At 37.2% G+C, this 19,989-nt stretch overlaps 1 protein-coding gene across 2 annotated transcripts in view; it reads right to left on the reverse strand.

Annotated features, from left to right (window-relative positions):
* LOC133621700 (myosin-10) overlaps positions 1-19,989 on the reverse strand; it is a 92,837-nt gene that overhangs the window by 71,413 nt on the left and 1,435 nt on the right. For both annotated transcript variants that reach the window (XM_061983972.2, XM_061983973.2), the window contains exon 2: positions 4,122-4,499. In XM_061983972.2, the coding sequence (XP_061839956.1) occupies positions 4,122-4,466 (345 nt within the window). In that variant the 5' untranslated portion in view covers positions 4,467-4,499. The remainder of the gene's footprint in view (positions 1-4,121; positions 4,500-19,989) is intronic.

Below are 19,989 nucleotides of genomic sequence, written 5' to 3' on the forward strand. Positions count from 1 at the left end.
ATTCAGATTTTGCTGCGTATCTGGCAACCTCAGTCATGGAGAGTGGGAGGGGACTACATCATTTTGACTGTGATTGCAGTACCATTTCTGGCCACATTACTATATATGGCACCTTTAAGAATATCGTTAGTAAAAAGAAAAAACATGTGGATTGTGAATGATTGTCAAAATTCCAATAAAAGTGCACAAATTGGATGCGTAGAACAGCAACCGTAACTGATACCAGCCAGTAAAATGTTGACATATTTTCTCCCTAAAAAGATACTGTATTTGTTTGTGCAAATCTAATCATTTGTTACACTGTTAAGACCATTTTAAAACCCTTTGGGCATAATGCATATTTTGTCCTCATCAGTTGTCGTCGTAATGACAAACTGTGGTTAAGAGAGGAGAATTTGGACACAGTTTTAAAGGTTGCTAGCACTTTGGGAATGTACAAATAAATGTCTGTGAACCAAGCAGTGCTTAGCAACAGGACCGCAGCTTTCTCAATGGGCTAGGAGAGACATTTCCTCCTCAGTCCATGACGCAATGTGCCTCATTCAAAGATAGAAGAACTAACACTAATAAATCAGTGCTCCAATTTCTACAGCAACAAAGTTGAGCCAGTTAATCCCTGCTCATGCCAAGTTATTTGCCATTTTTGAATGCCAACGAGTCAGCTACATTCCACTTCTATTCTATAATGCAGTCACAGTAGTGCAGAACGAAAAGCCCCCTTTAAGTGTGAAACTCAGAGCTTGTGCCTTGTTCCGGTGCCTCAGGTGGCCCACCACCTCTGTGTCTGGACTATTCTAAGAATGCATGGCACTAAGTGGGTCATCATCACAGGGGAACTGGACAAGTAATGTAGGACTTAATAGCATACCAATTGAAAGCGGAATCTGAGGAGCCTTTTGAAGAGCTGGGATGCTACAAATAGGATGAACAGTATTATACTGCACATTTCAATATTAGTAATAATAACCAGAAATATTTGTCGGAGCTGGAGGCATTACAAAATTGGCAGGGTTTACCTTAATGTAACTGAATGTGGTGCACCGCCACAGCAAATTCATTGCCGCCACACCTTCATTTTTTTTTTTTTTTTTACGTATAAACAAATTAAATTAATATATGTATTGTAGCCTCCAGAAGAAGTCGACACTACTTTTAACTTTTATTGCCAATGTTTTGCCTTTTGTCTTCGTGCTTCCCCAGACACAGAACACTTTCTCATTCTTCACCAATCCACTTTCAGGCACGGACGGTGTGTTTGCGATCATGGGAAAAATAAACATCAAATCAAAACCACACAAACATAAAACATAAAACTAAAATGGAACTTGACCACACAAACATAAAACATAAAATTAAAATGGAACTTGACCTAAAATAACTGGTCAAATATGCCTTTTAACCCCAGATTTCCATGAGATGGTTGGTTTCCACCACTGGTGCCCAGCGCACGGGACGGACACGGCTCCGCCAGTGCTAAGCCCTCCGCCAAATATACCCAACTGTTTCTATTTTTTCTGGCCACCAGAGCACAGTGGATCAATTGAGCCAAAATCAGCTTGTGTGGGGCAAAAAGTCATGCACAAACACAAAATAAATTATTTGGTTTATTTTCCAAATAAAATGCTACAAAATAATTTTTTACACCTCGAAACGTCCTAATGGAAAGAGACAGAACTGAAGTCAACATGTTTTAGATGAGAGGAGATACTGATTTTGAAGGTGCAAAATCCTAAAATCATCTTACAGGCATAACTTGGACAGCTACTTTGGGGGCCTGTGTGAACTACAACCTGACACGGGGGGAGGAGAAGCACAGGTAAATGAGAAGTGTGTGTGGTAGCTCGCCACCTATAAATACAATAATAAAGTAATTGTTCTGCAAGGCACAGCAGTCATCTTTTCCACGAGTCAAGTCAAGTTAGTGCCGTCACAGACACCCACTGGTGGGTATTGACAGACAGGCCGTAGCAGCAGTTACAAATTTCATGGAAGTCCCAAAAAACATAAGAGCTTTCATGATCTCCCATTACAATTATTATTTTTTTTTGTATTTTATTTTAATTTTCTGTCTAGCTCTCGTATTTTTTATTTCCACTTCCTGTTTGCCTCCATTTGGTCTGAGTGCTGGCTCCCACAGCTGTCCCTAATCAGGACACACCTGTCCCTCGTTGACAATCAGAAAGCCTCTTGAGCCAATAGGACAGGGCTGCATCATTTTTGTGATTTTTTTCTCCATGTTGCATAGCTTTCCCTATACTTCTTGTGACTGTTTGAACTTTTTGTGGACTTCCCTGCTGCACTATTTTTTGTTATTTAAAACATACGTTTTACCTTCACTTTGCCTGCCGACACTGCATCCTGGGGTCTAGACCAACACCACCCACATTGAAACGTAAAAAGAGGACAACAAGGGATCAACTGGTCTGAGGCTATATGCGTTGTTGTTAGTAAAATTAAAGGGAAACTGCACTTTTTTGGAATTTACCAATAATTCACAATCCCTATGTAAAACAACAACATATATGTTTTTCATTTTTTAATGCCTTCTTAGTCGTTAAATACAGCAAGGATGAGGTGGCTAACAATGCAGCTAATGACAGTAAATTAACCTGCCCATACAACTGGAAAGTATTCACAGCGCCTCACTTTTTCCACATTTTGTTGTATAGGTATTATACAATAAAGTATTGAACATGGTCTGTGAGTACTTATCTACTGTACATGTGATTTTTTATTTTTGTATTGAATCATACCGCTCATTTGTATAGTAGAAGGTTGTGGCCATAAACCAAGAAGTTGGTCAACTTTGACATTCAACCTATACCGAAGATAACGAGAAAGACACGAAAAGACGTTCCTTTGCAGACAATTTTTTTTAAAACCTGCGTGAGGATTATAAATAATTCTTCATCGAAGCGGGAAGATATGAACATCCCATCTGTTGGCATCCGACTGACAGTACACATTGTACAGTAAATGATTGTTTTATTATGCACACATTGTACAATAAATTATTGTTTTATTATGTTTGTAGTTGGTATTTTATGTTCAGCATTTAGCAATACTGCTGAATGATGTTTAGTGTTTCAATAAAGCTGTATCTGTTTAGCATACTGCGTTTAAAATATGTTGCTCATCTTCCTTACATTCAGGATCAAATATATGAGGTTCTGGATCATCATTTGTCCTAAAGTAATCGTTGTTTAAAATGCTTAAAATGAACAAAATGCGTAAATAATACATGTTATTTTGAATGAGCCTGTTACTACATTACATATTTACTTACAACGTGTATATAAAAAGATGATGAAGGTGTTTGAAAGTTTTTCGGAGCGCTTTATAGGCGAAATAGGGCGAGTCCCTTTGGCTCTATTGTACGCTGACTTTTGCTGGAGTTTATTTATGATTTAAAATGCATTAAAAAAAAAGACAAAAATATGTGTTATTTTCTTACATAACGATTGACAATGATAGACAAACTTAAAAAAGTGCAGTTCCCCTTCAAGTGAATGTATTTTACTGTTTTTACATTTGACAGTGGTTAATTTATTTTTACAATTATGTGAAATGTAAAAAACATATAAAAAGAAAATGCACCCAACAAGCGCTATACCTCGATCACCTGTTTGTAAGATTAGAGGAGCTTGATTTATTTTTACACTTTCATGTAGAAAGAATTGCTTAAAATTCCAAACAAATTGGAAGTCCACCAGCATTCTAAACAGACTGTTTGACTTGAAAAGTACCATTTAATAGGGTTTTGGTGGGAGGAATTGCATACTTCTATTTTTTTGTGTAACCTCCCACATCAGGGTTTCATTAAAATTCAGAAGGAAAAAAAAACAAAGTGAAAGAATGAGTCACAGTAAAGAGAGAAAGAAGATGTAGGCATTTATCAAGCAGGGAGGGCCTTGTGGGAAGCTGTTATCTGGTTATACTGTAGATCTTTTTGGAGATTTGCCTACTTCCGTTAAAGGGAGTTAAAGGTTGTGATGACCTGGGCAGAGACTTGAGAGGATTAATGGGCTTCCCCTTAATCGACCTTGTAGAGTTTTCTTAAATGAAAACATTTAACATATATTAACTAACTTCTTGTGAGATGATGAATGAAAAGTACTTACGTAAATGAGTCCTGAGTAGTAGCGGTCTTTGAGGTTGTGAAGCACAGAGGCTTCATTCAGGCAGGTGAGCTCGGCCATGTCCTCCACCTTGCTGAACTTGGGTGGATTCATCTTCTGGATGTCGTCCTTGTTGACCGCTGCCTTCTTCCCATTCTCGGCCAGCTCCACCAACACATCATCTCCACGCTCCTCACGAACGCTTGCTGCTTCAAAGCCATGGCGTTCTGACGGGATCCATACCAGCCTCTTGGCAGTCCAGTCCGCCTGCGAGGCCGGGTTATAGACCACGGCACGGTCCACAAAGAGGTAGCGCTCCGGCTCCTCCAGCCCGCTCCTCTGTGACATGATGGGTACCAGGAGTAGCACGCACTAGGCCACCTGCAACCAAGCCAGAGAGTATCATGTTTAGAACAAACACAATTATTTATTTTTAGAAAGCATAACATTAAAAACCACAATGACTCAACTATCCTTAGGGGACGCTGTTAGGATTAAGTCACAAGCTCATTTTTCTATGGCAGAATATTTACAAAACCTCATTGTAAGACACAAAGACTGGTAAAAGCTAATGATAAGACTTGGTTTGATTTGCCCGTAATCTCTCACAAACAATTAAAATTCTCAGATGATATTAATCAGCATTTCATGGACTAACAAAAACTCAATTGAGGGAAAACTCAAATAGCCCGACATCCTGTCAGGGTCACGAGGAAGCTAGAGTCTACCCCAGATGATTGTAAGTGATAAGGCAGGCTCCATTCCAGTCAATCACAGCAACATGACAACATTCACACCTACAGTCATTGATTGTTTGAAGATCAATCCAATGTTGATTTCACACAGTGTAACACTATATCACGACTATATCAGGGTTTTATGCTGCCGATTTTGATACTGATCATCCATTAGTGAGCTAGGCCGATACCAATCACATGTATTAACCGTAGGGCTGGGCGATATATCGATATACTCGATATATCGCGGGTTTGTCTCTGTGCGATATAGAAAATGACTAAATCGTGATATTCGAGTACACGTTCTCACGCAGTTGCTTTTAGCTGCGGGCATTACACTACAGGCTCTTCTCACTCTTTGTTGTCTCCTTCTCACAGAGACATAAAACAAGCGCACCTTCTTATATACCTCACATACGTATACGACCACGCGGAGCAGAGAGGTAGCGGCATGGGTAACGTTAGCTGTGGTGCGAGTGGTAATACGAGAGAGAGAAGGTGCGAATCTGGTAACAAATGAAGGAAGAAATAATTCCCAAGAAAAACAGCAGGGGGTCCATCGTCTGGCGGTGGTTTGGCTTCAAGTGGGAATATGTCGAAAAGACAACCGTACTTTGTCAAGTGTCGGGCAAAAGCGTTGCTACAAAAAGTAGCATTACTGCTAATATGTAGCATAATTTGAAAAGTCACCTGATAGAGAACGAAGAGTGCTTACTCCGCATGTCAACATCTCCGTTCGGTGCCACACCAACAATATGCCGAGGTAACCATTTCCACATCAACACCGTATTAAAAAAATAGTCAACAACAGAAGAGAAACGTCCGCAGGAACCTACCACATAGTGAAGGACATACACTATTTGATTTCCTATTATGCAGCTCATTTTTATTTGACAGTTATTGAAATATCTTGTGTGACATCATGCACAAAAGTGCACTTTATTTGTTTTAAACTATTGTAGTGGCGTTCTGTACAAAAAGTGCACTTTAATTTAATGTTGTTTTGATATGTCATCTTAGTGACATCATGCACAAAAGTGCACTAATAGCTTGTTTTAAAATGTCTCTGACAATCTTGCACTTTCTGTTTGGAAATGACATGAATGTTTGTGCCACTGCTTAATAACTGTTTAATAAATACAGTTTTGGTAAATTGACTTAGTTGTGATTTCCCTCTCTGCGTGAAAGTTTAAAATTAGCATACTGTATATTAATGCAGTATGAGCAAGAATGTTTTAATGTAGACACATAGAATCATCATACTGGTGTGATTATATGCATCAAGTGTTCATTCAAGGCTAAGGCAAAATATCGAGATATATATTGTGTATCGTGACATGGCCTAAAAATATCGAGATATTAAAAAAAGGCCATATCGCCCAGCCCTAATTAACCGTACATTTTTTATTTTTGTATGGTGAATTTGACAGTATTGATAGTGTAACAATTTGTAACACAATTTTTAAACTGGTTCCTTCCTTATTCTTTTGTATTACATACAATTGTTTGAGCAAAACTAAGTAAATAGTACACAATAACTAGAGGTGGGAATCTTTGGGCACCTCACAATTTGATTGCAATTCAGGAGCTACGATTCGATTACAAATCGATTATTTATGCATCTTTAATTTATGTACATTCATGCAGTTTTACTTTTTTTTTTGTTTCGCTTAATAAGCGTTTATCACATGCAACTTAAAAAAATTATTAATTTATAATAACAAACACATGTATTCTCACGTTTATTAGATTAATAAAAATGTGTGCAAAACTGGACCATAGGCCTTGGTATCGACACCACCGATTTATGGATCGATTCGCCCTCCCCTTACGCGTCGTCTACGCCTGGCGAACGACAAGCACATCAACACCACAAAAGTTGCTGTAATAATATTGTCTCTAGACTCTTAGTAATCTATTTGGTAATTTCATGTTAATAGCTGCTTACTTTCTGCTGTAAAATAGCTCCATCTAAACTTCCTAAACTTTAAGAAGCATTTACACTTGTGTTAGTTCTTGCAAGCTTAGCAGCTAGCTTAGCGATTAGGATACCTATACCTGTTTGCTCTTACTCGGTTTGTTACATGTTTAGCCTCGTCCTTCATTGATAATTATACGAAATAATGATACTTAAGATAGTAATAAATACAGTTTTCTTGCTGCAATGGAGGTAATTAGGGATGTCCGATAATATCGGTATCGGTTTCAAAATTATCGGTATCGGTTTCAAAAAGTAAAATGTATGACTTTTTAAAACGCCGCTGTGTACACGGACGTAGGGAGAAGTACAGAGCGCCAATAAACCTTAAAGGCACTGCCTTTGCATGCCGGCCCAGTCACATAATATATACGGCTTTTCACACACAAGTAAATGCAAAGCATACTTGGTCAACAGCCATACAGGTCACACTGAGGGTAGCCGTATAAACAACTTTAACACTGTTACAAATATGCGCCACACTGTGAACCCACACCAAACAAGAATGACAAAAGAAAAACATCCGCACCGTAACACAACATAAACACAACAGCACAAATATCCAGAACCCCTTGCAGCACTAACTCTTCCGGGACGCTACAATATACATCCCCGCTACCCCCTATCTCCCCCCCACTCTAACCCCGCCCCCCAACCCCGCCCACCTCAACCTAATAAGTACAATCCTGACAGTATTAACACTTTTTAGGGTGCAACAAAAAAACAAAAAACACTATAAACTACTGCCATTTAATGAATTGCAACTGCGATTGCAACTTAATGTCATACTTACAAATGACAATATGATAATAACAAAACAAGAAATAACTGGAAAGTAGTTATAATCAGCTAATTTTTAAATATTGCAATTAAAAAATTAATTTTATTACCAAAAACAATTAAAATGTACTAACACACACACAAGTACTGAAAACGGGTACCGCTGAGTACCGATATCAATTCCGAGGTACCGGGAATTGGTACTGTATCGTTTCAAATGTGAACGGTACCTATCCCTAGTCATATCAATTAGCGGTGGGCATTTGACCCAATTCCCTTTATCCACCACTATTGTATACAATAAGTTAAGAATGATCAATTGTTACTGTCGTATTGATGTTGTTCTTCTTTAGAACATAAACAATTTGAGACGGAATTAACAGCGCCTCTGCTGGTTGCCGCCAAGTAAACACCAGAGCTCGAATTTAACCACGGCAATCGTGGCAAGTGCCGCGACCGCCCTCGCCACTTGCCGTAAAGCCCTAAAAAATTGACCACCGTCGGCGGCAAGAACATGCCGTGACCGCCCTTGACTTTTCACTTGTTAATGGACTAGGGATGTAACGGTAAACGGTATAATGATAATTTGCGATAAAATTAGTTAGTAATACTGTCTAATTTTTTTAATTACCAAAAAAACGTCATTTATTAATACATTTTAGGCAATACAAAGACAGGCGCATGCGCACTGGCGTTGGTTGGCTTGATAATTATGACGGACTAACTACACAGACTTTGCTCCGGAGATTTCCCCTCGGAGTAAACAGAGCCAAGCGCTTGGTTTAACGTAATTTTTCCCTCCACAGGTGTGGACAATATTGGAGAAGAGATGCACTTGTCCCCACACTAAAAGTATACAGCAAAGAACAAAAACTATTTGATGTTGCTTTAATTTTGTCAATACTGCGTCCATCAGCTGCTGTGACTGAGAGTTAATGAGGTGAGGAAACATGCAGCAGGTGATGTGTCGTGAACGTTGTTACAACTTATTTATAAAGTTTTTAGTTTGTTGACTGGGATGCTCACTTGTCCTTTATTTAACTGCAAACAATATCAGTGTTCAAATGACATCAATACTAGCTAAAATGTTTTGTCATCTCATCGAATTGAACACAGGCTGTGAAGATTGTGTATTTGATGTGAGAGGTGTCACTTCTGTTTTTTTGTTGTTGGCCAAAGTACTGAACCACTAGGAGGCGTTGGAGAATAAGAAAGCTTGTTTATTAGACTTCATCTTCATTAGCCAAACTGCTTTGTGTTTTATTTTGATATCAAAAAGTAAACGCCATTTTTTTTTACGTTACTTGGTTGTTTTTTTTCATGTCACAAAGGTATTACTTCAAACACCATTCATGTGACACAGCATTTTGTTAATGTTTGATTGTGTATAGTTAATTCCTGTAAGGCATATTTCTGCTCAAACGCTTAATGGATCTGTCCTGATACAGCATCTACATGTACATATAAATGTGAATAACTTAAAAAAAAAAAAAAAAAAAAAACTCCCTCTGTCAAAATGTAAAAATAGAGATAAATGCATCATGTAATGACAAAAAGCTGAAAGGTTGATATTATTAAAGAATTTAAAAATATATATATATTTGTCTTTAGATATATGGATAACGTTAATCTATAGCCTTTTTATGAGACATTACAAATTACACAATGGTATTACGTTCACACCCCAACACTGCTTTACCTAACAATCATTAATCATGATTTCAATGTTGATAACAATAATCTTAATTATTATTTATATATGCATGCTTTGGAGCCCCTGCCTCGAAAGAAAATAATGTTTGCCTTGGTGCCCTTCTAACTTGCCTTGGTGCCCTAAAATATGAGCCCTCCTTTAAGGCAACACTTGCCTTGACCTTAAAAAGTAAAAATTTGAGGCCTGAAACACCCCATTTTGCCTCATTATGTAAATAATTCCACACAATCTAAAGAATACTTTATGATCAATTAAGCCATTATTTCCCCCTCACTATTTCTTTAATGCTATTACATAAAAAATATACTGTATGGGGTTTGCACCACACAGTGTACAATTTCTGATGAATTTTCATGAACTATAAGAATAACCCTCCACTCAGCTGAACGGATAAAGGCATTTTGTGGAGACGTGACAGAATTTCAGGTGGGAGGAAAACTCATACCGAATAAATCATGTCTATAACTCTTGAACTGTACAAACATGTGGGGGAGGCACCTGCTACACCACTGAATAAAACAAAAATAGCATTATTTTCCCAAAACACATACAATGAACTAGCTTGTTTGCTTAACAAATATGTAATACTACAGGACATAACAGTACATTTACCACACAGACCTGAAAGACCTTACACCTCCATCCAGCCCACGTACGCTGCAACTTAACCCTTTGAGGAGTTTAAAGAAAAGACAAATGATTATCAATGTAGACTAATATAGGTTTTAATTTGCTCTTACTCATAATCATGTGTCTATCATCCTTAATACAGACACAACCTCTGTTAACAATCCTGTTAATGATGAATGTGCAAGATTTTTTCAAGTGTGATGAACTAAAAGACGTCAAGTGCGTGTATATCTTGTAGGGTAACAGCCTCCCCCATGTATCTGTTGCTGTTAATGTTAGTTAGCTCGCTTTGGCTGTTGCTAATGTTTCAGCAAGGAGCAGAAGAAAATACAGTCAGCTGTCGGTCCTGTCTTTACTGAAGACAAATGTTTGGGCACACAGCATACTTCGATTTCTACATTTGGCCTGACATATTCAATGTGCAAAATAAATATTTAGTACTTGGGGGAAACACTTCAAATGCACCGATCCTGTTTCGTACACTATCGCCCGAAGCTAAAAGAAGAAGAACAGCTCACAACTCAACTCACACGCCACTCTATCACTTGCAGAATTTGATCGATTGAGACTTTTATTAGTAGATTGCACAGTACAGTACATATTCCGTACAATTGACCACTAAATGGCAACACCCGAATAAGTTTTTCAACTTGTTTAAGTCGGGGTTCACGTTAATCAATTCATGGAAAACGTTCAATCAACTCTAAACAAGCTAAACGATTAACTAAATGTATCGCCTGTTTCAATGCGAGTTAAATGTTGCAATTTAAGCAAAAATGAATCTCTTTGTCAAAGGTTTGCATTTCTGTATTTAACAATCTTTCCCCGCGACCCCAAAGGGAATAAGCGGTAGAAAATGGATGGATGGATGGATGAATCCCTCCATTCAACCTTGTAAAGCTGCATGTTATTGAACAGAAACAGTTTTTGTCTTCTTTAGCGGTGTTTGTCTAGTTGAGTTGAGTTTGTGTTTATTTGGAACATGCATGCATACAACATGATACATCACAATTTCCAGTTTCTCTATTCAACATGTTCGAAAAGGAGTAGGAAGAAGCAGAGTGTATTTAATCCTACCCCTTTTCCTTTACATAGCAGTTGCTAAAACTTTTGTTCACTTCCTGTTCTCAATTTATTCACAGTATACTCCATAAGTAATAACAATAAAAATAAATAAATAAATAATAATTAGTGAAGTAAGTTATATTTCATATGGTGAGATAAGAAAGATTATCTAGAAAATGAATGGATGGATGAAATACATTCAGAATGTTTATCATGGTTCTTCTTCTTTGTACTTTGTAAACACTTTAAGTTTGAAGAGTTTCTTGAAGTGGATTATTTTAGTACATTGTTTTATTTCTTTGCTTAATTCATTCCATAATTTAATCCCACATACTGATATATTGAAGGTGTTAAGTGTTAATTTTTCTCTAAGATTATATTTCTCCTCTTTTGTTGAGAAGAATTGTTGTATATTTTTGGGTAGCAGATTGTAGTGTGCTTTGTGCATAATTTTAGCTGTTTGCAAATTCAGTATGTCGTGGAATTTCAGAATTTTCGATTCAATAAATAAAGGATTTGTATGTTCTCCATATCCAACATTATGTATTATTCTAACTGATCTTTTTTGTAACACCGTTAATGAATGAAGTGTACTTTTGTAGTTATTTCCCCATATTTCTGCACAATAACTCAGATATGGTAACACTAGCGAGCAGTAAAGAATATGGAGTGATTTTTGGTCTTTATAGTAGTTTATAAAGGAACGTATCAAGAATCCATTCTGAATCGAATTGTCATCCCACAAATCTGAACTTTAATTGTGAAATGTTCTAAGATTCAGATTCCTAATGGTTATAGTGTTTTGTGCTTTCTTTCATGACACCGCGAAAAAACAGGTACGTTGATGGCCCCCATACATTTTCAAAAGGATTTAAAAAAGTGAATTTGTGTGTATTTTTTTTTTTTTTGAGGTACTGATTGGCTATAGCTTGCTTAAAACAGAACCTCTTCCTCAAGCAAAGCTGTTTTTCTGACCTTCTCTTACAATTTCAAAATCACTACAATAACATGAGTAATATAAATAGATGCATATTTAAATACAAGATGCTAATAAACAAGATAGTTTTTTGGCGTTTTATTAAAAAATATGAGTAGTGAATACCAAAACAAGCCTTTTCATTAGGGATTTTTTATTTTAGTAGCTGAGTAATTTATAAATGACTTTGTTGGTAATAGGATGAAATACACTTTGTAGCCTCAATGTGTATTTTAAGCGTAATAGTTGAAATAAACACAATTTTTTATGGTTGCCATAATCATCATAAACATTGAAATATCACTTTTTAACATGTGTGCATGAATAAAAGTAAAAAAAAAAAAAAAAAAACATTCCTCTGTTAGCAGCCACACAGATGTGGATCTGTCATGTGCGCTGTTTGCAGTGGCCGTGTGGAAACGAAAATTGGCAAAGCTAACTTGTACAAACGTTTACCGAATTAGATTTTAACGGAACAAAACTGACATAAAATAGCAAATGTGTATCTATTTTCAGGCATCTACTCACCAAACTCTGTAGAAACGAATACTGACCACTAACTTTGCACTCCTCAATGAGTCTCGTGCTCCCGCAACACACACACACACACACCCACACACACACACACACACACACACACACACACACACACACACACACACACACACACACACACACACACACACACACGCACACACACACACACACACCACAGCGTATGCATGCTAACTTTATGGAAGCCTGTTGCTCAAACCTCAAACTCTTAATTTGAAAACAAATACCCAAGTCAATGTTTGGTGGAACATGATTGCAAGATACGGAAGCACATTGTAAGTGTTAGTAAATGCTATGAAGTGGAAAAGGGGTAGGATTAAATCAACTTTGCTTCTTCCTCCTCCTTTTTGGTTCTTTAATATATTCGAGATATTCCCGCGGAGAGCGATCTTCACAATTTAAGATGACACTGGCGGCATTTAATGAGAGAAAGGTTTTCAGCAACGCGAAGTAAGTGTACTTTTCGTCACGGACATGGCGCGACATAATCTAATTCTAAACTGTCTCTAAACACGTGTACAATCGCCAATAACACCAGAAATAGATGCTAGATTTGTTGCCAGTCGTTTTTATTACAGAAAAAGTGACTCAAAGGATTGAGGAATTCTCTAAAAAAAAAACAAAGTACATTATACAATAATAAGCAGCAACAATTTCAAAATAGAACAAATTATATTATGTAAGAAAAATATATATGTTAATACTACACTTAATAATAACTGATTTGTTTTAAATGTATATTTACATCCCTTTTTAAAGAATAAATGCATCATAACAAATTGTACAATGATAATTTGGCAATTCACATTACGATCATGCTTTGTCAGAGACGTTTTGTAATGTTTTCCTGTGATATTTGCACCTAAAGAAATGCTAGTACATCAGTTTAGGAATATGGGGGCGAGTGGGGGGGTATTTTTCTGGCTGGCTGAAATATTGTGTAAATTATTTAATAACATGTTCTGGTCGAGTCCTAAATTACATAATGATTAGCAGGCTGAATATTACATTTTATTAATTAATACAGAACGTTAAAACATTGTCATGCTGCATATGAAGCTACGCACCCTGAAAATGATCTGTCTCGGGTACACGTATTAATGATGAAAAATTATACCTATCTGCAATTAATCGCGTTAATTTTGAGTTAACTATTAACAATGCTATTAATCCCGATTAAATATTTTAATCGTTTGACAGTCCTAATATATATATATATATATATATATATATATATATATATATATATATATATATATATATATATATATATATATATATATATATATATATATATATATATATAATAGGGCTGTCAAGTGATTAATCTTTTTTATTCAGATTAATCACACTCGAATTCAGGTATAATTTGCTTGCATGAATAAAATTTTCTTTAAAAAAAATACCCTAATATTTGGATACAAATGCAATTTTGTAGTCAGAATGTCATATAGGAACAATTTGCTCAAAAGAAGTACAGTAAGAATTAAGTGCAGATTTTTTTTTTTCTTAAATTTAAATATTTCCTGCTTAACTTAATAAAACTAAACATATTTCCTTAACAGTAGTATGTCCAGCTTAACTTAAAAAATAATCAATTCAGTGTGCAGCTTTATAATAGAGCAGGTCTCCAACTTTCATCACTATGAAAACTACTGTGACAAAAAGAGGTGTGAGATATTTGTTTTACTAATATGACTGGCAACATATTAATTGTACTTTATTTATGAAGGAGATCTCCCTGTGAGATTATTGTTTTTATGCTATATTGTGTAATTTATCATTAAATAAAAGCATCAGACACACTCATAGCTCATTAGTGTGGAATAAATGACACGCCACTAATAGTTTTAAGCCACGTATCTCTCTTCTCCTACCGAGGGGTGCAAACTGGATGTGTAATATTCCCATTAAATGACGTGTGCTGGACCTCGGACCAACTGCTCTCAGTAATGAAACAAAAACGCTCACATAACTATTGCGCTTAACGCAACAATTGACAGCAGAACACTTCTATTTTAACTTTTTTTACCCTTACTTTAGTTATCTGCTGCACTGACAAGATGCCTGGCGTGTGAGGTCACTATTTACCTTTTTCTTTTACAGGGCGTACCAACATGAAAACTAAATAATCGGCCCTGTTGGCCACTTACTTAATAAAAATACTGGACAAAGCGTGTCCCTTGACAGCTCAATACGGAACGCGTACTTTTGTTTCTAAATACATGACGATTTTGTGTTTCAATTAATGTTTGGCAACCCTATTCACTTTTGTAAGTAGCAATAATGCTAGCGGCGCCATCCTCACATTCATGTTTCACTTTAAGATACTATTTTAAACTTGATGTGCGCCGCTAAGAAAGTTTGTCGCTGCAATACTATATCATTACCTCAGTTTTATCTAAAATTCCATTGAGGTCTATTTTGAAGCTAAAGTGGGCGCGGAGCACTTCGCTGTAACTATCACTGGTGTGTGACGTGATCACTCCCAGTGCAAAGCGCGCTGCCTTCAGGCGCCAGTCAAAACATACACTTAATAATCATTCATTTATGGTAATGCAATATTTATATTTATATATATATATATATATATATATATATATATATATATATATATATATATATATACATACACATATATATATATTAATTACATAATATATATTAATACCTTCGGTAAATGATTCCACCAAATGTTATATATATATATATATATATATATATATATATATATATATATATATATATATATATATATATATATATATATTGACAGCAGCAAATTATTCCACCAAATGTTATATATATATATATATATATATATATATATACAATTTGGTGGAATTATTTAGAGAAGGTATTAATATAGCCTTAGGTACTAATATTAGGTGCTAATATAGCCTATTAGGTCTGGGCTATATGGCTTAAAAATGAAATCTCAGATTTTTTCACACACAATTCGATGTACAAATTGTTTTAAAATGTTTCTACTATATTTAAAGAATCCAATGGATATGACAGACAGGGATAATCAAAAACTAGTAGTTTGAAATGACACGGCAGCTTATTCTTGGCAAAATTCGAATTTGCATAATGTTGTTCTTTTTAGATCAGATATGAATAGTAATTTTTATGGAATAATTTTCAAAAAACTCATTTATGAGCTTCCTCTGGAAGGCATTAATGGTCTTGAATAAGATACTTCTGTAAAAAAAAAATACAGCATTCCACACTGCATGCAAATAAATAATAATCTCCAACATTTTCTTTGCAGCATGCAGTCATTTGTTCCACGCCTAAATCTAAACCCCTGACGACACTTTTCTTTTCTTTGGAACAAACGTGTTTTGCTAGGTGTGTGAATCTTCCTAAGGAAATAAGGGGAAGGGCGAAAGCTACGGCAGCTCCTGGGGAAAATACTTCAATTGAATCAATACCAATAATCAATAGATAGTAATAAATGATCAATGAACTCAATGAAGTGTGAACTTATGTTTAGAATAAAATACATTTGTAAATAAAATGTAGCATTGTACATTGTATGCAAATAAATAATCAAATAAAACATTAAGATGACTATAGTTTTAGTAAGTGGATAAACACAGGCGTTAGTGATTGCTCTGTACATTCTGCTCCATGGTACCTTCTGTAAATGATTCCACCAAAGTGCACAGCTTTTTAGCTGTATTTTGTTGTTTTTGAAGTCTTGTTCGCCTCCTAAAGAGTTGCATTTCCCCCCACTCGGCTCGATGCTTTGGTTTCAGATGCTGGAGTAAGTTCGTTGTCCTGCTGTCTTTTTTAAACAGACTTTGCGGCATGCAGTCATTTCTCCACGCCTGTTGCCGCAAATGTAACCACTGACGACACTATTCTTTTCTTTGGAACAAACGTGTTTTGCCAGGTGTGTGAATCTCCCTAAGGAAATAAGGGGAAAGGCGAAAGCTGCGCAAGCTCCTGGGGGCAAAAAAATATGCCAGAGGAAGAGGAGAAAAAAACAGTGATTCTTTTACTTTCTAAATTATCTGCAACAAAAAACTTGAATATATCGATAAAATCGATACAAAAAGAACCGACTGCAGGTATCGTTTGACAGACGCAGTTTCGATACTACTTGGTGTCGGGTTGTTTCGGTCGATACCTTTCAGGTATCGAGTACCAATACCCAGCCCTAGTTGTGTCGTCTCCTTTCCCCGTCGTACGTAACACTAAGGATGAGCCTTGTAGACATTTTATTAATATTTAATTGTAATACATACAGAATACAATAATAACATACAATATAATAACTCATTCTCCTTCTATGACACATCAATATGGAATGCACTCCCAACAGGTGTAAAAGAAAGTGCATCTCTATCCTCCTTCAAAACCGCACTAAAAGAACACCTCCAGGCAACTACAACCCCAGACTAACACCCTCCCCCCACCACATCCCACCTCCCCGGATTGTAAATAATCAAATGTAAATAATCAAATGTATATACTTGTTCTTATGCTTTCTGAGCTCACTATGTTCACTGCTCGCTGTACATATCCTAAGAAGTCAGACCTACACTGTTTAAATGTCCATTTCTCAGATGATATAATTGTTGATGACTGAAGTGCTGATATCAACCAAACCTAACCCCCCCGCCCCAACCCCCTCCACATGCCACCCCCCGGATTGTAAAAAATTAAATGTATATGCTCTGATGATTAACTTGTGTGATGACTGTATTATGCTTATAGTATATATTTGTACCATGAATTGATTAACGTGGACCCCGACTTAAACAAGTTGAAAAATGTATTTGGTTGTTACCATTTAGTAGTGGAGTAACGGTACACAAAAAATTTCGGTTCAGTACGTACCTCGGTTTAGAGGTCACGGTTCGGTTCATTTTCGGTACAGTAAGAAAACAACAAATTATACATTTTTTGTTTATTTATTTACCAAATTTGTAAACAATGGCATAACATACATATACACACAGGGTCCATTACCAGGGTTAATGTGGTCAATATATATATATATAACATAAAAACTAAATAAGATAAGGCTCAGAATTGGTTCTTAACAAAACTTTTCTACATATAAAGTGCTTTTTTTTTGATTGACTGAGACTTGTATTAGTAGATTGCACAGTACAGTACATATTCCGTACAATTGACCACTAGATGGTAACACCCGAATAAGTTTTTCAACTTGTTTAAGTCGGGGTCCACGTTAATCAACATTAAACTGCCTCAAGTTGTTGCTCAGATTAAATACAATGACAAAACGTTTCTTCTACATATAAAAAGTGCAACATTAAAGAGTTTCAAGTCAACCCAGCCTCAGATTAACTTTTATTTTCCCCCCCAGCCTGGCTAACTTGGCAGTAAGAGGTGGGAGTTGTTTGCTCGTCTTTATCTTTGTTGAAGCGATGTTCACTTGGGGGTGGTGCCGCTTCAAATGGGTTAGCATGTTTGACGTGTTGGCAGAAGCATGCCTTACCGCTGCTGAACAATGTCGGCAAACCTCCGTCCTCCGCAGCCGAAGTGTTCCCAAACGGGAGATCTTAACGAGGCAGGAGGGTCTTCCAGCTCTGGCTTTTATATGTTGTCGTAGCCCGGTCGTTGCAAGCATGCCGTGTGTTGTGCCTCGGTGTGCATTGTTTACACGACGTGCGCTACGCTACTTAATATGTCCGTGTGGAAACTCGTTCGGTACACCTCCGAACCAAACCGAAACCCCCGTACTGAAACGGTTCAATACAAATACACGTACCGTTACACCCCTGTCATTTAGTGGTCAAGTGTACGGAATATGTACTGTACTGTGCAATCTACTCATAAATGTTTCAATCAATCAATCAATCAAATTTATAGATGTATAAATCGATTTATAATCAAATCGTCGCTCCTGAATCGTGATCGAATCGTAAGGTGCCCAAAGATTCCCAGCTCCAGTCAAGATCGACTGCTAGTTTATTAGTCTATTGCAGGGGTCGGAAACCTTTACCACTCAAAGAGCCATTTTGACCCGTTTCACAAATTAAAGAAAACAATGGGAGCTACAAAACTCTTTTGAAATTTAAAATGAAATAACACTGCATACCAAGTTTTTTTTTGCTTTGTGCTATGTATAAACCAGGGGTCTCAGACACGCGGCCCGCACCTTAATATGAAAATGTAATGTTAGTGCGGCCCGCGAGTTTTATATGAATGGCGATTGACAGCGTCATACTTGCCAACCCTCCCGATTTTTCCGGGAGACTCCCGAATTTCAGGGCAACTATTCTCTCGAATGTCTGCTGATTTTCACCCAAACAACAATAATAAGGGCGTGCCGTGATGTCACTGCCTTTAGCGCCCTCTACAACCTGTACATACAGCGTGTCAGCCCAGTTACATGTTATATGGGGCTTCTGCAGACACACGAGTGACTGCAAGGCATACTTGATCAACAGCCATACAGGTCACACTGAGGGTGGCCGTATAAACAACTTTAACACTCTTACTAATATGGGCCACACTGTGAATCCACACCAAACAAGAATGACAAACACATTTCGGGAGAACATCCGCACCTTAACACAACATAAACACAACAGAACAAATACCCAAAATCCCTTGCATCCCTAACTCTTCCGGGCTACATTATACATCCCCGCTACCACCAACCAACACCCCCGTGCGTCGGTTGAGGTGGGCGGAGTTGAGGTGGGCGGAGTTGTGGGGGCGTGGTTTGGTGGTAGCGGAGGTGTATAATGTAGCCCGGAAGAGTTAGGGATGCATGGGATTCTGGATATTTGTTCTGTTGTGTTTATGTTGTGTTACGGTGCGGATGTTCTCCCGAAATGTGTTTGTCATTCTTGTTTGGTGTGGGTTCACAGTGTGGCGCATATTAGTAAGAGTGTTAAAGTTGTTTATACGGCCACCCTCAGTGTGACCTGTATGGCTAATGACCAAGTATGCCTTGAAGTCACTTACGTGTGTAAGCAGAGGCCGCTTACAACATGTGACTGGGCCGAGTCGCAGATAGTATGGTGAAAAAGCGGACGCGACGACAAGTTGTAGAGGACACTAATAAAGGCAGTGCCATCACGGCACGCCCTCAATATTGTTGTCCGGGTGAAAATCTGAGAATATTAGCCCCGGGAGAGGCACTGAAATCCGGAAGTCTCCCGGAAAAATCGTGAGGGTCGGCAAGTATGCAGCTGAGCCGCATCAGAGTGGTCAAAGAGCCGGAGCCGCGGGTTGCCGACCCCTGGTCTATTGGGACAAACTATTACTGATGAACGTTCAAGGATGTTTTCAACTACAATTAGGTCCCATGTTTGAATCAGGCGCCTGTGGAACACCAATCTGGGTCAGGTCATGCAATAGTGGGGGGGGGGTCAGTATGGCTAATGTGTGATTACATCCCTCTACAAACTACTAATTTACACACAAGACTACACTAGATATATACT

The sequence above is a fragment of the Nerophis lumbriciformis genome, linkage group LG25 (assembly GCF_033978685.3).
Source record: "Nerophis lumbriciformis linkage group LG25, RoL_Nlum_v2.1, whole genome shotgun sequence".
Taxonomy (NCBI): domain Eukaryota; kingdom Metazoa; phylum Chordata; class Actinopteri; order Syngnathiformes; family Syngnathidae; genus Nerophis; species Nerophis lumbriciformis.